At 35.3% G+C, this 19,088-nt stretch overlaps 1 protein-coding gene across 1 annotated transcript in view; it reads right to left on the bottom strand.

Annotated features, from left to right (window-relative positions):
- Positions 1-557: 557 nt before the first annotated feature.
- The window catches only part of LOC114685137 (vomeronasal type-2 receptor 116-like), a 70,625-nt gene continuing 52,094 nt past the window's right edge, over positions 558-19,088 (bottom strand). Inside the window, exons 2-6 of the mRNA XM_028859755.1 lie at positions 10,557-10,848; positions 9,405-10,211; positions 8,239-8,466; positions 7,420-7,543; positions 558-1,486 (exon numbers count right to left, since the gene is read on the bottom strand). Coding sequence (XP_028715588.1) covers positions 558-1,486; positions 7,420-7,543; positions 8,239-8,466; positions 9,405-10,211; positions 10,557-10,848 — 2,380 coding nt within the window. The remainder of the gene's footprint in view (positions 1,487-7,419; positions 7,544-8,238; positions 8,467-9,404; positions 10,212-10,556; positions 10,849-19,088) is intronic.

Below are 19,088 nucleotides of genomic sequence, written 5' to 3'. Positions count from 1 at the left end.
AAAACATCAATGTAGCAAATTCAGGCAGAGTTTAGTAGGCAAAGACTCATTAAAAAAACAGTTTGAAACTGTTGGAAAATTTAAAGTGATTCAATAACTGCTGTTAAAGCATAGAGTTACAATTATATAAGAAGGGAGCATGTGGATATATTTAATATAATATAGAAAATATGAAAATGCATATAGAATTTAATATATTAGTGGATTAAAAATACAATGTAACAATAGGAATTTTGATACATGTAATATGAAATAATGAAGTGCAGATATTTTGGTTTGGATGATATAGTGTCAGAAAGCAAAACATAGGGACTCAATAAACAAGATACCTATTGTAGCTTCCAAGATGACAAGGTACATGTTTAAAGCAAGAACCATGTATTTCTGAAAATAAATTTGGGGGAAAGGGAAAGGGTTAATGACTACAGTTTATAGTGCTTCAAATACTAGAACAATCCAAGAGCCATATGTTTGTAAAATCAAAACCAAGAGTACAATTTGATGATTGAGTTGTATTGTAACTGGCCCAAGATCCTCAATTTAAGAAACAAACAAGTTCAATTTTCAGAAGACGTTTTAGTTCTAAAATGTTTTTTATTCCTACACTGATAACTATAGATTCTTTCTGGCCTTAACAAAATAATGTAGCACTTGGGGAGAAAAATGCATCCTAGTAGGCCAGCACCAGAAGCCAAGATAGAAAATACCTCAGTGGCCACCACAGCCTTGCCCCTGGTGCTTTGGTAGACAGGAAGGAAGGTGACCCAGACACTACAAAACACTAGCATGCTAAATGTTATCATCTTGGCTTCATTAAAAGTATCTGGCAGGTTTCTCACCAGGAAAGCCAGGGTGAAGCTCCCCATGGCCAGGCAGCCCAAGTATCCCAAGACACAATAAAAGGCAGTGACTGAGCCCTTGTTGCACACAATGATGATGTGGTCATATTCTGAGTGTTCATCTATGTCAATAAAAGGAGGTGATGTCTTTAGCCAGATGCCAAAGGGAATAAGTAGGATCAGAGTGCAGATGGGCACTATGAAGTTAGGTACTCTTGATATCAGGAACGACCTCATCTTTCTTCCTGGAGAGGTAACTCTGAAGGCCAGAACCACAGTAACAGTTTTGGCTAAGACAGTGGAAAGGGCTACAGTGAACACAACTGCAAATACAATCTGCTGCAGAAAGCAAGTGGCTGTGTTGGGATGACCAATAAAGATCAAAGCAGTGAGAAAACAGAAAGTGAGGGAGATAAGCAGAATATAACTAAGTGTTAGATTATTAGCTTTCACAATTGGAGTGGCTCTGTGTTTCACAAAGACACCAAGAACAGAAACTGTCAGTCCAGAGAAGCACAAGGACAAGGAGGTTAAAATCATCCCCAAGATGTCTTCATAGGATAGGAAGGTCACACTTTTTTTAATGCAGTGAATTCTCTGTGTATTGGCATATTGATTAACTCCACACCTTAAACACTGCTCCATATCTGTTGTGAAATAAAAAAGGTTTGAGGAAAGTTTATTAGTAAGAGACTAGGAAATGAAGAGATTTCCCAAAAGACATCTCTTGTCACCAAAGGAAATCTTCAGTACTTGGAATGGATTATATCTAATGGAATTGACCAAAGGGGCCACATTGACATTTTTTTACACTTCACAAACTAATAGCAAGGTGCTATTGCTGAAGACAATACCCAGGAAACATGCTAAACACAGAGAAAATGATGGGTTCCCTAACTAGAGCCTTCAGTCCTAATAACTAACGTTAATAATACTGCAAGTTTCTCTGATCTACCAAAGGATGATGTAAATGGCATCCAAGCTATAAGCCCTTTAATCCGAAATGGTGACCTGCAAGATACATAGTTGCAAAAGTGGCAAAAATGTTGTGGGAATAATCAACCGCTATTGATTCATATTTAAGGTCAACTCAATGAGAGGGAACCTATGCCTGACACTGCTCATGTGCTCAAGAACAAATGATAAAATAGGAGAAAATCACACTACAGTTTTGCTAGTTGCAGCAATAAAATGACAGGTGACAACATTCTGCTATACTAATATATTACCATCTTGCTCAGAAATTGTCAGAAAAGCTTCATCTTGCAGTAGATTGGAACAAATACAAGGACCCAGAACTAAACACTATGCAGAGAGTGAAAAACTTAGAAGGCTCAGCCCTAAATGCAATATCTATCAAATCCTCCCCTCAGGGCTCAAAGATCTGTGCTGAAAAGGAAGCTGAAAGTGTGAAGTGTGTGAAAGTCATTGTTGATGGAAGGCACAAAAGGAACAATGCCTCATAGGCACACTATGACTGACACATATAAGAACTCAGTCTGTGGCTGAATGCATGAGGCTGGCACAACTTTAAGCAAGATGGGGTTCCAGGCTGAGAGGGAAAGTGGACCCAAGCCTCCATACATACGCTAGAAGCTATATCCAATTAATAACTGCTAATAAAGGAAAAATTAATTTTCTCCAACAGAGTCTCATTGGGTAAATCATATTTAAGTGAAGATCTTATGGCCATCAATAAATGAATAACAAAACAATGTTTTTTTTAGGGTTTTTTTTTGTTTTAATTTTTGTTTTGTTTTGTTGTGGTTGTTTTGGTTTGGTGTTCTGGGCTTTTTTCTTTTTTCTTTTTTGTCTCACAATACTTTTTCGGAGCTTTTTTCTTTTTTCTTACAGGTATTTTGCTTGTATATCATGGTTTCTGATTCAGTTCCTTCATGGGATTTCTCAGTGTGTGAATATGTGTATCATGTTCTTAGGCTTTTTTAATGACTCTATTTTGTCCATCTATGCTCTGTCTTATTCTGGTTTGTTTAGCTTTTTTTTTCTTCTGTTGTATTTTATTTTATTTTTTTATTCCTCTTTATTTCTTAATAGAGATAAAAAGAAAAGCAAGATTTGGATCGGTAGGGAAGTGGAGAATATCTGAGAAGAGTTGAGAGGGGAAAAACACAATCAGAATTTATGGTATGAAAAATAATTTCCAAAATAATGAATTTTATTTTAGTAATCTTTATTACTAAAAGGCCTGAAAAATAAATATAAAAATTGCAAACCAAAATTAAGCATACAATTAGCCTATGCAATTTAATTAACTTATATATAGTTACAATTTATATTGGAAAAAGAAACAGGAAAGTTTCACATTCAATTTTACAGTTTCATAACACTATATATTTTATACACTCATCCACCACCAAAAACCATGACAAAATTAGAACAAGGGAAAAATTTCAATGGAATCTTTTAAAAACAGAAGATCCTAGAGCAATATACTTCAACTTTCAAAATACCACAGTTGCCAACTCAGGCAATCTACCAAGCAAAACTATCTGCATAGTTGAAAGAGAAAAAATATCTGTTCAAGATATAAACAGGTTTAGTGTGCATGAAATCTTTAGCCTGTTCTACAGAGAATACTAGAATTAATATTTCAGGCTGAAAAAACTAATTAGCATTTCAAGGAGAGTATAGAAAAAAGTAATCGAAGTGAAAAATATGACTAAGGATATAAATAGTACAAAATCAAGATGACAGTGATAAACTCACATTTTTTCAGTAACTTTAAATGTGAAAAGATTCAATTCCCCAACCAAAAGACACAGGAGAGTTAAATCCATTAAGAAACAAAATAAATACTTTCCTTTATCAAGAAGAAATTCAACTTGTCCTCAAAGTCAGGCACCACCATAGAATTAAAGAATTGGAAAAACAATTCCAAACAAATGAGACCAGGAAACAAGCTGGTGTAATCCTCTTAAAATCTGACAAAATGACTTTCAAACAAATTTAATTAGAATACATGAAAAAGGATACTTCATTCTAGTCGAGGGAATAATAAGCCAAGAAGACAATACAATCTTATGCATATGAAGGCCACGAACTGGCACACCCAATTTATAAAATAACATATTACTAGAAATTAAGATACTAATTAACTCCAATTCAGTATTATTGGTTTCAATATCTTGCATTGTCAAACACACAGCTCATCTAGACAAAAATAAATGGAGAGACATAAGAACTAAATGACACTATACATTAAATGTACCCCATGTATACTGCAACCAAACACTAAAGAATATACATTGCATCTAGCAGCCCATGGACCTTTCTATGAAATACATGACAAGTCACATATATTCATAACACAAAACAAAAGCCAATAATACAATAAAATTTTAATAACTCCACAGATTCTACTCATAATATAATGAATTTTCAACCCAACAACAAAAGAACATCTAGAAATTTTGTAAACTGTTAGAGATTGTATGGCACACCATTCAAGAATAAATGTGTTATGAAGTAAACAAGAAGGAAAGTTAAAATTTTCTGGAAACATATAGAAAAGAAAATACAAAGCACCAAATATCTTGGAGATCCTAAAATTAGGGCTATGTGGGAAATATATGTGCCTGCAAAAAAATCAAATATTGTACAAATATGTCCTTTAATTTCTCAACTTAAGAATTGGGTAAACAAAAAAATAAACAGTCCAAAATTCAGTAGATTGGATTATGTAATAAAAACCTGCCCAGAAATTAATGGTATAGGAAGCCAGGCAGCAGTGGCACACACCTTTAATCCCAGCACTCAGGAGGCTGAGCCAGGCAGATATCTGTGAATCCAAGGCCAGCCTGGTCTACAGAGTAAGATCCAGGACAGGCACCAAAACTACACAGAGAAACCCTGAATCAAAAAACAAAACAAAACAAAAAGGAAAAAGAAATGAATGCAATAGGAACAAAAAAAAACAAGAAATGAAATTAAGAGCTGGTTCCTTGAAAACATAAATAATCTTGAAATAATCTTACCAGAATTAAAGAAACAAACAAGCAAACAAAAGAGTCAAAATATACAAAAATTGGATATAATTAGTAAAATATACAACAAACAACAAACAATTTCACAATGTTATAAGGAATAGTTAACAGCCTACATCTCATTAGAATAAAAAAAATTAAAGAAGCAAGTGGATATCTATACAGCTCTGAATGACAAAAAAACTAAGAAGTAATGAACAATGCAAACATACAAACATAAATAAGATGATTGTTCCATGCATAAAAACCTTCAATCTAAAAGAGCTCAGTTTAAAAAGAATTCAAAATTAAAATCTAACAGACTTTCGAAGAAAGAAGAACTAAAACCAGTACTTCAGTAATTATTCCAATAGATAATAATAGAAGGAATACTTGCAAATTGCTTTCAAGACGCCAAAGTTATTCCAATTACAATGCAGGATAAAAATTTAACAACAATGAAGAATATAATTGTAAACCAATATCATTGATGAAATTGATTCCTATTTCTCAATAAAACAACTCCAAAACAAATATCAACATAGAGCAAACAGATCATCCAACCAAATCACCTTGGCAAGTCAATAAAAACAGTCCATCATACAAATAGGCTTACAGATAAAAATAACATGTTCACTCCAACAGTTACAGAAATACTACTAATAAAATTCAGTTCATCATTATACTTAAAATTCTAGAGAAATTATACTTAAAATTCTAGAGAAAAAAGGACATAAAAGAATATACTTCAGCCTAATTAAGTATATATGTGACTAACTCAAAGCCAATATTGTCCTAAAGACGAAAAAGAAAAACTATTACTAAAATCAAGAAAAGGTCAGGACAGTTTACTGTGTACACTCAACTACAGTGGTTCTAGTCATAGCTATAAAAATGAAGAGATAAATCGCTTCTCAGCCTTTTGGCTAAGATCAAGTGTAAAAATCAAGAGATTAAAAAATTAAGGGATATAAATAAGAAAATAATTTAAATTATTTCTCTTTGCATATGTTATAGTACAGACAAAAGGGTCAATAAATAGAAGAGAAAACTTAATAGAAATGATAAACATGTCATTATACAAAAATGTCAGATAAAAAATCAGCCTACAAAAATCAGATTTTTAGAGACAAATACATATATGCAGAGAAAGAAATGTTGGACATGATTCCATTACATTCGAGTTTCACAAGATAAAAGATCAAAACTATCCCAGCACTCAGGAGGCAGAGCCAGGCGGATCTCTTGTGAGTTCGAGGCCAGCCTGGGCTACCAAGTGAGTCCCAGGAAAGGTGCAAAGCTACACAGAGAAACCCTGTTTTGAACCCCCCCCCCAAAAAAAGATCAAAACTAAAGGCCCCTTATACATCACATACAACCACTATTCCAACTCATGTTTTGGACACCTTTTATCGGGTTCTAACCAGATAAATCTATCTCATCCTTTCCTCCACATGACTACCATCCCTCAGATCTAGACCCAACATCCTCTGTCCTGGCCTATTCTAGACAACCTATCTACTTTACTCCAATGTTCATTGTCTGAACACAATCCACACCTCCCTCCCACAGCCTACATATCCCTTGAATACCACACCAAAACTCTCCAACCAGGCAGATCCTACACATCTTGTTTCTATTTCTAGAAAGATGAATCTGCTTGAGTCTCCCCTTCACACACGCAACCAAACCCCTAGATAAATCCTTGGCCCAATCCATTGTCCTGGCCTAGACCAGAGAACTCTGCTTGCACTATCCACATAACTCTGTAAACAGATCTGTACATAGATCCCAAATGCTAGTCCAGTATACTGTATCCATCTCATTCCATTCCTCTAAAGCAATCTCCAACATTTATGGCCAACCCAAACTGCATATCCTGTGCTCTATTCCATCCTACTTTGTCTATATCAGTGAGTGAAATGACAAAATGATTCTACATATACTGAACAAAATGAACTACATATACAAATAAAATAAAAAGATCATGACAGTATCCCACCCTCTCTGAATTCATCAGTCTAAGAGAAATGTCCTCCCACAAGAATTACCCAAATGAAACAAGGGACAAAGAACTTGACAGAACAATCATTAAACACCATCAAAGAATTGAAGGAGTTGAAAGAAGACATGAAGAAACAGCTCAACAATTTTAAAAATCATGATCATAGAGAGAATAACACCAGAATTATCTTTGTGAATATAAAAACATAAGGCTGGTTAAAACGATGGAGACAACACAGGATTTGAAAACCAATTTATTAATGAAATAAAAACTTTGAAAAGAACTGAAGCTGAAATGCAGGTGGGAGATTCATCTAATTTTTAAACAAACAAGACAACAACAGGAATTCTAGTCCTCTGACATACACAGTGATATCTTCTCCAAAAAAATATAATCATCAATTCAAAGTTGTGTTTGTGTTTTGCACATCATGCATTTTTGTTCTCTTATCTTAATTATAGAATTTTAAAGGAAATATCTAAGCACAGGGAAAGTTATTCGGTTTTGCAGATATTCTCTAATTCTTACCCATTTCTTGGATTTCAAGAGGAATAATTAGAGCAGATAATTGTGTCCATATGTTTATACTTACTTGTTTCATTAGAAATCTCATTTTTGGGGCAAGGGATACAATCAAAGCAACAAATAGCATTTCCTTCCACATGTGATTTCCTGAATCCAGGACTACAACTCTCACTGCATAGTGATTGCGGGGTCTGAGGAAAATCAGAGATGTACTAGTAATTCCTCCATTATTCATGCAACTAACAATAAATATCATGACTCAGTGAACAGAAACTCTTCAATATAACATTGTGTTTTCAGTGTAACTGATCCTTTAAAAGTTGTTCTTGTTTGAATATGTTCATGGCCTAAAGATACTGCTCTAACCATGATACTCTCTGAGAATTGGTGGAAACTGTAAGATTTGGATTCTGATAAATGCAAATTTTTACTAAATTGATGCTTTGAGTGTGGATATTTTGAACCTTGTACCAGATGTTTTTCACTTGCTACTTGACTATCATGTAGAGAATAATTTTCTCTGACTTATACTTCCACTGTAATACGACCTACCATACATGAAAAATATCAATAAATAACTGATTATTGGACAAAACCACCTATATTATGCATGTCCTTATAGGTTCAGTTTCTTGAACAATTTTATAGTAATAAATGTTAATGAAGAAATTGTACATGGATCTTATGAAAGACATAAACCTTATGCAAAGATTGACAAATACACAAGACCAATTCTATTAGTGTAAACAAAAATCTGTTAAATTATAATTGAGAAATGTACATTGGAGACCTAAACAGAGCAACCAGATATCAAGAATAATAAGACCAAGAATATGATGCTAGTTACTTGTTTGTAGTTGAAAAGGTTATGTTAGCTTCCACCAACCTCTGTGAATCCTAAGGCCCATTCTATCATATCCTCATGTAAGGACAATTGCTGACCAAGTAGAGCAAATGAAGAAAATTTTCCCACTTTCAATATATATGCAAAATTTGTTGGAAAATGGCAATAGTTGAGGATATCGTATTCTGCTGCAGATTTTCTTTTTTCATCCAAAATCAGTTGGTTAGAATCCAAATGGTGAGACTGAATATTTCTTATAAAGAAGTGCAGCTAGGAGAGATTAATGGTTCAGGTTAACAGAAAGCAGCATGTGGGAAAGCCTTTCATCTCCTGTATGCATTATGTCACAATGTAGATTTAGCACAGCAATAAATAAAGTATAACAAGTTCAATGGTATGAAAAATATTATATTTTCAAGTTCAGTAAGATGAAACAAAATGCACTGTGAATCATAACAAGATTAACTGTGGTTCATTCAAATCTAAATAGTGTAGTGAAAGCTTCACATATCCAAAGATGACCTTGATGAACCTAATGCCATAAATATTCTCACGTGGTTGTTATTACATAAAGCCCACTCTAAAGAGATAATTTATATACAATACCCATTTTCTTTGGGCAGCATTTAGGCATTCCTACAGTTAGCCTGTATATGGTCATCTCTTGAGGAATTTCTAATCAAATTGTCATTTTTATGTAGAAAATAATTTCTGCTGAACATGTAGAACTTATTTAAATTAAATGAATAAACCATAGGATGAGGGAGATAGAACAACAGATGTGTATGATGATACCATGCTGGAAAACATAATTTCAATCCTCAGAACTCACATAATAAAGAAAGAAATGACTCTAGCAATTTGGCATCTGATTTCCATGTGAGTTCTGTGAAACCCAGGCCCAGATGTACATTGGTGTAGTCACACACAGAGACAAACACACACACACACACACACACACACACACACACACACACACACACACCTGTCAATTTTACAAAAAAAAATAAAGTGTTTAATGCTGGTCCTTTCTTCTTCAATATATCATTGGCAGTCTTATTCTGACTTATTGCAAAGTGAAAAAGGAGTTTTTTTTTCTATGATTTCTATAAAAACACATCCTAAACTGTTCACTTTCTGTTCCCATGATTCTTTCTTTAGAAAATTATCTTTCTTATAATTTATGCCATCCAAAAAATGTTCATTACCTTCCAGGGGAAATGAATCAGTTCCTTTACACCACCTAGTCCCTGAAATTCAACTTGGTGAAGTAATATCTCATGAAGAATATGGGCCACAGCATACACAGCATTGTATAGGTTGTAACTCTCCTCACTTATGGCTGTATCAATAACTGGATAAGGTAACATTTCCAAGGAGGAATTGAGTGGACAGTTCTCCAGTATAGTACAGTCATACTTAGAAAATGAGCAGGCAAAAAGGAAAGACCACAATATAGCTAAGTAAATGTCATTGGGGTACTTAGAGGGGTTAACAGTATGGATAAATTTTCTAAAACCTGAGATTTTCTTATGATGGTGTGAAAACATGAGAGAACCATGAAATGGATGAAGAAATATACTCCATTGTATTTTGGAAGAATAATATGGTGAGGCCATAACCCAGACTTTGTGTGTCATTAAAGATTTTTCTACCAGGTGAAAGAATGTGATCAGAGAATCAGAGTCAAAATAGACTATAATCACATTTACTGGTGATTTCAAGATCTGATGATGATATGACCAGGAATTTGGAGATACTGACAATTCACTGATTGATATAATTTCCACAAAGGCCACACAGATACTGTTCTTGTCCATTTCTGTTCTAAAGTCTGACCAAAACTGAATGCTTCTTTCATCTTCTGAGATATAAAGCCTCACCCAGTTCCAGCGGAAATGAATCAGTAAAGAGATCATAGCATGGGCCAGAAATGTGTCTTTTGGTGCCATCTGATATAAAGAAGTTAAATGGATATTGCCACTCAGGATGGGATCATGACGTCCAAAGGTGAGCTAAGGGAATAAGAGAGTTAATAATAATATGAAGATGTTTGCACCACACAATAGCTGCTTTGGGAAGGAAGATTGACTTACCTCACAGTTATAGTTACCTTCCTATTCCTCAGCTTTTTTGAAATATTAATAAGGAGACTCATATTCTGAAATATACATTGTCTTTTACAACCTCTACCACCAGTCTATTCCTAATAGAGACCACTGAGCAAGTAACTTTAAACATAATTTTTGCATGATGCATGAATTCAGTCTCTATTTTTCATTTTCCTCATGAATATGTCATTATCACTGAATGAGTAATCAATTCATTTCACTCTATGCCTACAATCCTACAATACTCACCTGTGGAAATTTGTACAGCTCAAGCAATGATCCAATAAGAGCGGAGGTTGTCCATGATGGTCCTGTAAACACTATTACAGATTTTTGCTCTTTTCTACAATTGTAATTAGGAATCATTCTGTCAATGCCTGATAACCACTTTAAAGAAACATACATTATGTCTGCATCAATAAAAGCGACATTATGCACATCAAACCCCAAAGTTATGTTGGGTAAAATATGGGGGTTTCTGTTGATCTCTTCAATAGCAAAGAGGAAGGACAAAAAAAACAGATAGGTCTTGGCCTTAAACCTATGAAGGTGAAAAGAAATAATTAGGAGGATACAACTCATGATTTCATTTAATAAGTTTATACATTGTAGCTCATCTACCTACCAATTTAATATATTGATTTTAATTTACTGACATTTATTAATTGTATAAAATAATGGATTTTATCATTAGAGCTCATAGGTATTTATAATAATTTATAATAAAATTTTATCTTTTTCAACCTGCTTTAACAAAATATTGGTCCCTGTCTTATGGTTCCCTTTCCTCTTCTGTGAGTTCTTCTGATACTTTGTTGTATTATCTCTATTATATTTAATTTAATCATTAATGTTATATGTATACATACTTATAACTATGTGACTGAAACCTGCTGATTACATTTAGTTTTGCTCATATATATATATATATATATATATATATTAATATGTATTTATTATATATGTTTTTAGGACTGACTAATTCATATTGAATAACCAGTTATGTTGCTCATTGATGTTGAAGACTGATTATCCTTCTCTTGGCAGTCAGTAATAACCTGTAGGACAAGGTCTAGGTATTTGTGGTATTTCCTCCATTCATGTGGCTTTATCTACTAGTGCTGTTAGTACTCAAGCCTTATTTAGACTATCATACCATTGAGAATTCATTTGAACAGCTTTCCTGTCCTGTATAGAGTACATAATCTCACAGGAAATATCCTCATGGCTGGTTTCTAGAATTGTTCTAACCTCTCTTCCATGATGTTTCCCATACATAGGTACAGGAATTGAGGATGTATGTATCCATTTGGTTTAGGCACCTCATAGTTGCTTGTTCATTGTATACCAACAAGCTATGGCTTTCTGTAATTTAATTTTCTTTATTTATTTACTAAAAGAGTTTTCTTTGATGAAGAGTGAGAGCTACACTTATCTGTAAATACAAGGATACATATTTAGACTGAGATTAGAAATACTGGTTTAAGAAAGTTGTAACTCCCTACCCCATGCTCCATATTTTGGCCGACAACTAACTGCTTTTCCAGAGGGTAGCTAGGAACCCCAGACCCAGACTGAACCCTCTCCTCTGGGCTCCATATTCCTGTCCACAACTCCAGCTGCTTTACCATAGGCCATGCTGGTCCTATGGACCCCAGGTAATATACTACCCACTGCCCACTAACACTCCTTAATGCCTACCCAACAGCTTCAGAGGGCACCTCCTCCCCTGGACTGTAATCTGTCCCACAACTTTGCAAAAGACATCTGCCTAACCCAAGGAAAGGCCACCTCAAGGGACCTTAGGTCAAACACTGCTCACTGACAGCTAACATTCCCTAAAGCTGGCCCAACAGCAGCCAACAATTGCACTCCCTCTCCTGAGCTCCATACCCCAGCCCACAGCTTTGGAAAAAAAACTTATGCTTTACAGCCATACCATTCTAGAAATCTCAGAGACCTAGCATGTACCCACAATCCCAGAGAAAACACAAGTACTTTGAACTGCAGGGGTAAAGTTGGCATCTAAAACCCCAGAGGCCTTGCAGGCCACAAAAACAATAGCAGAAATACCCTACAACACCTAAAGACTCACTAGTCACTGCAAGCATTACAACTTTGGAGAGAAAGGTATCCTGACTGTAGGAAGTCAGAGAATACCCATAACTGTATTCTAACGGAGGATGATCTCCCTGCAGGTTGGCTCAATCTTGCTCCTTTCCAAGAAAGCCATTACAGTACAGCACTGCTCCATTCCACTAAGATAGTTTCCCAGCAGAGATGTCTTTTGCACCTCTGCTCCATTCCACTAAAGGAGTTTCCCAGCACAGAAGTCCATTTCTTTTCTGCTCTGGCAAAATTTGTTTCTTCTTTGCTTCATCCTTCTAAGGGGGAAACCCCTGCAGAAATGTAGCAATCTTCTCCTACTCTAGCAAAAATTGTTAATTCTCTGATCCACTCCACTAAGGGAGTTTCTCAGCAGAGATGTCCATTGTTCCTCAGCTCCACTCTGACAAAAGAATGTCTTCACTGAAAACTCATTCAAGAGTTATGTTGGAGGGAGGAATCCAGGAGAGTGACTGGCTCTGCCAGGGTGAAAAAAGGAAGCTTCCAACTGGACAGGCACAGTGAAGATAAATGTTTTCCTGTGTCCCACCTGGTCCACAACTGCTCAGACCCAAGTAAACTCATAGAGGCTTATATTAATTAAAACTCCTCGGCCATTAGCTCAGGCCTACCACTGACTAGCTCTTACACTTAAATTCAGCCCATTTCTGTTACTGTATATGTTGCCACATGTTCTGTGGTTTTACCTGTGTGCCATTACATGCTGCTCCCTGAAAAGTGGGCTGACATCTCCTCCTCTGCCTTTCTTCTTCCTCCTCTCTAGTTAGAATGTCCCACCTAACCCTATTCTGTCTCACTGTTGGCCAAACAACTTTATTTATCAACCAATCAGAGCAACACATATTCATAGCCTACAGAGCAATATCACTAATTTCCTCTTTTCTTTCTATTTAAAAGGAAGGTTGTAACTTCAATATAGTAAAATTACATTTAATAGAATAGTGATCAAGTAAGAATTACAGTTACAATATCTAGTCTATTTATATCTTATAAAATTAAAGAAAATATTCTATCTATCCTATATTTGAGAGTCTAAAGTTTCATATCTAATTTATTTTTATCATAACCAAGGAAAATTATAACTATCTAGTCTTCAAATGCATTAAAGACACCAGAAGGATATAATATTACCTAAGTAAACAGGAAGAGCATTGTAAGCAACTTCCAAAGATCTTGAATGACAGAGACAGCTGGCTGCCTGGACAGTCACCCAAAGTTCTTCTGCAATGTTAGGGCATCTATTTTTCAGCCTACAGTCCTAGAGTCTCTCAGTTGCTTCTCTCTATGTCCTGTAGAATGTCTGGCAGTTTCTTCTATGAAACAGGAATCTGAAGGACTATCTCACCTTGCAAAGTTCAGTGGTCACCTTCTTATGAATCCTGCATGTCCAGTTTATATATATCAATCAGTCAAAATAAGGGCACTTTTTTGCCCAGTGGATAACTTTTGCCACAAAAAAAGCAAACTCCATAATGAGTTTCTTCAATGCCCACCATCTTTCAGCACAGTGCTTAAATAGGGATTCTTAGTGGTGGAGATTTCCAGGGTGAAGATTTTCAGGGTGGGAATTAGTCAGATTTCAATCCCTGAGCTTTGAGAAGTTCAGAGACTGGCTGGAATTCATGCTCAGAGATTGGTTGGTTTTGTGCTCAAGGATTGGTTGGTTTTCCTACCCAGTTACTGATTGCTTTCATGCTCAATTGATCAGAGGCAGAATGTGTTTCTTTGGTTCTGGTTTCAGAGCCAAGGTGTTTCTTTCAATAGCCATTTTTAACATTTTGGCTCTAGTTTCAGGACCAGGGTGTGTTTTTTTGTTTTTGTTTTTTGTTTTCACTGACTCTGATTTCAGGAACAATGCGTGCTTCTCTGGCTCTAGTTTCAGGGTCACGTTATATTTTTTGCTCTCTGATTTTAGGGCCAAAGTGTGTTTCTTTCACTGACTCTTTTTGCAGAATCGGGGTGTATTTCTTTACCTACTGGTACCTTTGGTTCTGGTACTATAGTTACCAGAACCTCAGGCTACTTAGGCCAGAAGAACAGAGAGGAAGGAAAACCAAGGAACAAAATAAGCATCCAATAAAGGTAAACATATGGATCTCCAGTTAGACATGTAATCATGCCAAATACAGATGCCTATGTGCCAGTGGAAGAACAAAATTAACAACCCAAAGGGCACTATGGCATCACCAGAGCCCAGCTATTCTAGAACAGCAAGAAATGAACATTGTAAAACAGCTGAAACACAAGAAAATAACCTTAGAAATAACTTCATGAAGATGGTAGAGTTCCTCAAAGAAGAAATAAAAAGACATTCCCCTAAGAAAATGGAGGAAAAGATAACAACAACACAAAAAAATAATCTGGTGGAAATAGATAAATCCCTTAAAGAATGCCAAGAAAAAACAAACAGGTAAAGTAAACTGTTCAAGACCTGAAAATGGAAATAGAAACAATAAAGAAAACACAGACAGGGAACTCTGGAAATGGAAAATCTGCATAAGTGAAATGGAACTACAGATGCAAGCATCAACAACAGAATACAATAGGTGGAAGAAAGAATCTTAGGCATTGAAGATACAATAGAAGAAACAGATTCATTGGTTATGGAAAATGTTAAATCTAAAAAAAATCCTAAACTAAAAAATTTCATAAAATCTGAGACACTGTGGAAAGACCAAAGTTAAGAATAATATGAATACAGAGAATCTTGACTCTGGGATATAGGCCCTGAGGTACAATCTGTGCTCCCTACCCCATCCATTGATGCCCCAGTTGAAGGCCAGCAGGGAAGATTCCTGCAGGCACACCTCCCCCACCAACAACCCCAATCAGACCCTGCAATCTACAAGACCCACTCCCTATCCTAAGACCATCCCCCTGCAACCTCAGCGGCTCCCTGAGACACAGAATCCACCAGCTCTGATTGGACCAAGAACAACTCCCTGGGACAGGTAATCCTCTAGATTTGATCAGAAGAAGAGTGGCTCACTTAGACACAGAATCTGACAGCTCCAATTAGACCAAGAGCTCAGACTGGACCAAGATTGGTGCTCTGAGACACAGACACAGCCAGCACAGATTGGACCAAGAGCAGCTCCCTCAGACACAGGCACTATTGCACCTATTGGAGGAAGAGATGGGTAGATGCCAGTGAAAAATACGTATAACAACATAAAGAACAATATAGCTCCACCAGAACCTAGCAATTCTAAATAGCAAAACCTGAACATCACAATGTAGAAGAAGCAGAAGAAAGTGACCATAAAAATCACTTTATGAAGATGATAGGGACATTTAAAGAGGAAATGAAAAATTCCCTTAAAGAAATTGAGGAAAAGACAAACAAAAAATTGGAAAAAAATCAATAAATCCTTTAAAGAAAACCAAGAAATAGCAATTAAACAGGTGAAGGAAACAATTCAAGATATGAAAATTGAAATAGAAGCAATGAAGAAGACACAAACTAAGGGAATGCTGGAAATAGAAAAATCTAAGTAAATGAACAGGAACTATAGATGCAAGCATAACTACCAGAATACAAGTATGGAAGAGAGAATCTCTAGTGTGAGGGGTACAATAGAGGAAATAGATTCATCACTCAAAGAAAATACTAAAGGCAAAAAGTTGTAACACAAAAGGTCCTGGAAATCTGGGACACTATGACAAGGCCAAACGTAAGAATAATAGTGATAGAAGAAGAATACCAACTCAAAGGAACAGAAAATATATTCAAAAAATCATAGATGAAAACTTTTCAAACTTAAAGAAGGAAATGGCTATGAAGGTACAAGAAGTTTACAAAACACCAAATAGATTGGACCAAAAAAAAAAAAGTCCCCTTGCCACATAATAATCAAATCACTAAACATACAGAATAAAGAAAGAATATTAAGAGCAGCAAAGGAAAAAGGCCAAATGACTTAAAAAAGGCAGACCCATCAGAATAATACCCAACTCCTCAATGGAGACTCTGAAAAAGAGGGACCTGGACAGACATAAAGCAGACATTAAGAGAACATGGATGCCAGCCTGGACTACTATACCCATTAAAACTATCAATCACTATAGACAAAGGACACAAAATTCCAAGACAACACCAGATTTAATCAATACCTATCCACAAATCCAACCCTACAGAAAACACTAGAAGGAAAAATGCAACATAAGGAAGTCAGATGCTAACACAAAAACACAGGTAATACATAACCCAAGAGCAGCAAATGCCAAAGAAGTAAAATAAACACACACTACCACAAAAAGATAACAGGAATTAACAACCACTGGACATTAATATCTTTTAATTTCAAGGGACTCAATTTGCCTATAAAAAGACACAGGCTAACAGAATGGATACAAAAACAGGATCCATCCTGCTGCATACAAGCAACATACCTCAACTTCAAAGACAGACACTACCTCAGAGTATAAGGCTGGGAAAAGACTTTCCAATCAAATAGATTTAAGAAGCAAGCTGGTGCAGCTATGCTAATATCTAAAAAAAAAATAGACTTCAAACTAAAATCAACCAAAAGAGATTGGGAAGAACATTACATATTCATCACATGAAAAATCCAACAAGATAAAGCCTCAATTCTGAATATTTATGCCCCAAATACAAGGACAACCACTTGTGTAGAAGAAACATTACTACAGCCTAAATTGCACTCACACCCCACACACTAATAGTGGGAGACTTCAACACCTTACTCTCCCCAAAATGGACAGGTCTGACAGACAGAAAACTTAACAGAGAAATAAGGTTCTAACAGATGCTATAAATCAAATGGACTTAATAGATATCTATAGAATATTCCACCCTAACACAAAAGAATATACATTTTTCTCAGGACCCCATGGAATCTTCTCTAAAATCAACCACATATTCACTCACAAAGCAAATCTCAACAGATATAGAAAAATTGGAATAACCTCCTGTATTTTATCAGACTACCATGGCTTAAAGTTAGATTTCAACAATAAAAGTTACAGAAGGCCTACAAGCTCATGGATACTGAATAATGCTCAACTGAATCACCAATGGGCCAAGAAAGAAATAAAGAAAAAATTAACGACTTCTTAGAATTCAATGAACTTATGGGATGCTATGAGAGCAGTGCTAAGAGGAAAATTCATAGCACTAAGTGCCCGCATAAAGAAGATGGAGATATCTCATACTAGTGACTTAACAGCACACCTGGAAGATCTAAAACAAAAGAAGAAAACTCACCCAGAAGAAATAAAATCCAGGAAATAATCAAGTTGAAGGCTGAAATCAATAAAATAAAAACAAAGAGAAAAATACAAAGAATCAATGAAACAAAGAGTTGATTCTTTGAGAAAAATCAACAAAATACACAAATCCCCATCCAAACTAACCAAAAGGTAGAGAAAAAACACCCAAATTAACAAAATCAGAAATGAAAAGGGAGACATAACAACGGACAATGAAGAAATACAGGGAATCATCAGGTAATACTTCAAAAATCTGTACTTCACAAAATTGGAAAATATGAAAGAAATGGACAATTTTCTGCATATGTACCACATGCAAAAATTAAATCATTACTAGTTAAACAATATAAATGGACCTATAACCAGTAAGAAAACAGAAATAGTCTTTAAAATTCTCCTAACCAAAAAAAGCCCAGGACCAGATAGTTTCAGCACAGAATTCTACCAGAATTTCAAAGAAAAGCTAATACCAATACTCTTCAAATTGTCCCACACAATCGAACTAGAAGGAACATTACCAAACTCTTTTTATGAGTTTACAGTTAACCTGATACCCAAATCACACAAAGAGGCAACAAAGAGAAAGAACTACAGAACAATCACCTTCAAGAACACTGATGCAAAAATACTAGCAAACTGAATCCAAGAATAGATTAAAAAAATTTATCTACAAGGATGGTTCAGCATACAAAAATCTGTCAATGTAATACATCATATAAACAAACAGAAAGAAAAAACACACATGATCATCTCATTGGATACTGAAAAAGCCTTTGACAAAATCTGACACTCCTTCATGATAAAGGTCTTGTACAGATCAGGAATACAAGGAACATATATAAACATAATAAAGGTAATTTACAACAAGCCAACAGCCAGCATAAATGGAGAGAAACTCAAAGTGATTGCACTAAAATCAGGAACAAGGCAAGGCTGTCCACTCTCTTCATATCTATTCAATATAGTACTCAAAGTTCTAGCTACAGCAATAAAACAACAAAAAAAGACCAAGGGGATACTAATTGGAAAGGAAGAAGTCAAACTTTAACTATGTGCAAATGATATGATAGCATAAATAGAGACCCCCAAAATTCTACCAGGGAATTCCTACAGCTGATAAACACCTTCAGTAATGTGGGGGGATACAAGATTAACTCAAAAAAAAATCAGTAGTTTTCCTATATACATGAAAATGGAAAATGAACCAAGAAAGAAATCATAAAAACTTCACTCTTTACAATAGCTATAAATAATACAAAATACCTAGGGGAAACTCTAAGTAAGTGAAAGTCCTATATGACAAGAACTTTAAGTCTCTGAAGAAAGAAATTGAAGAAGATAACAGAAAATGGAATGATCTCCCATGCCCATAGACAGATAAGATTAACATAGTAAAAAACGGCAATCTTACCAAAAGCAATC

Source organism: Peromyscus leucopus, chromosome 22 (assembly GCF_004664715.2).
Source record: "Peromyscus leucopus breed LL Stock chromosome 22, UCI_PerLeu_2.1, whole genome shotgun sequence".
Taxonomy (NCBI): Eukaryota; Metazoa; Chordata; class Mammalia; order Rodentia; family Cricetidae; genus Peromyscus; species Peromyscus leucopus.
The sequence above is the reverse complement of the archived record's forward strand: the minus strand, read 5'-3'. Positions and strand labels throughout refer to the sequence as shown.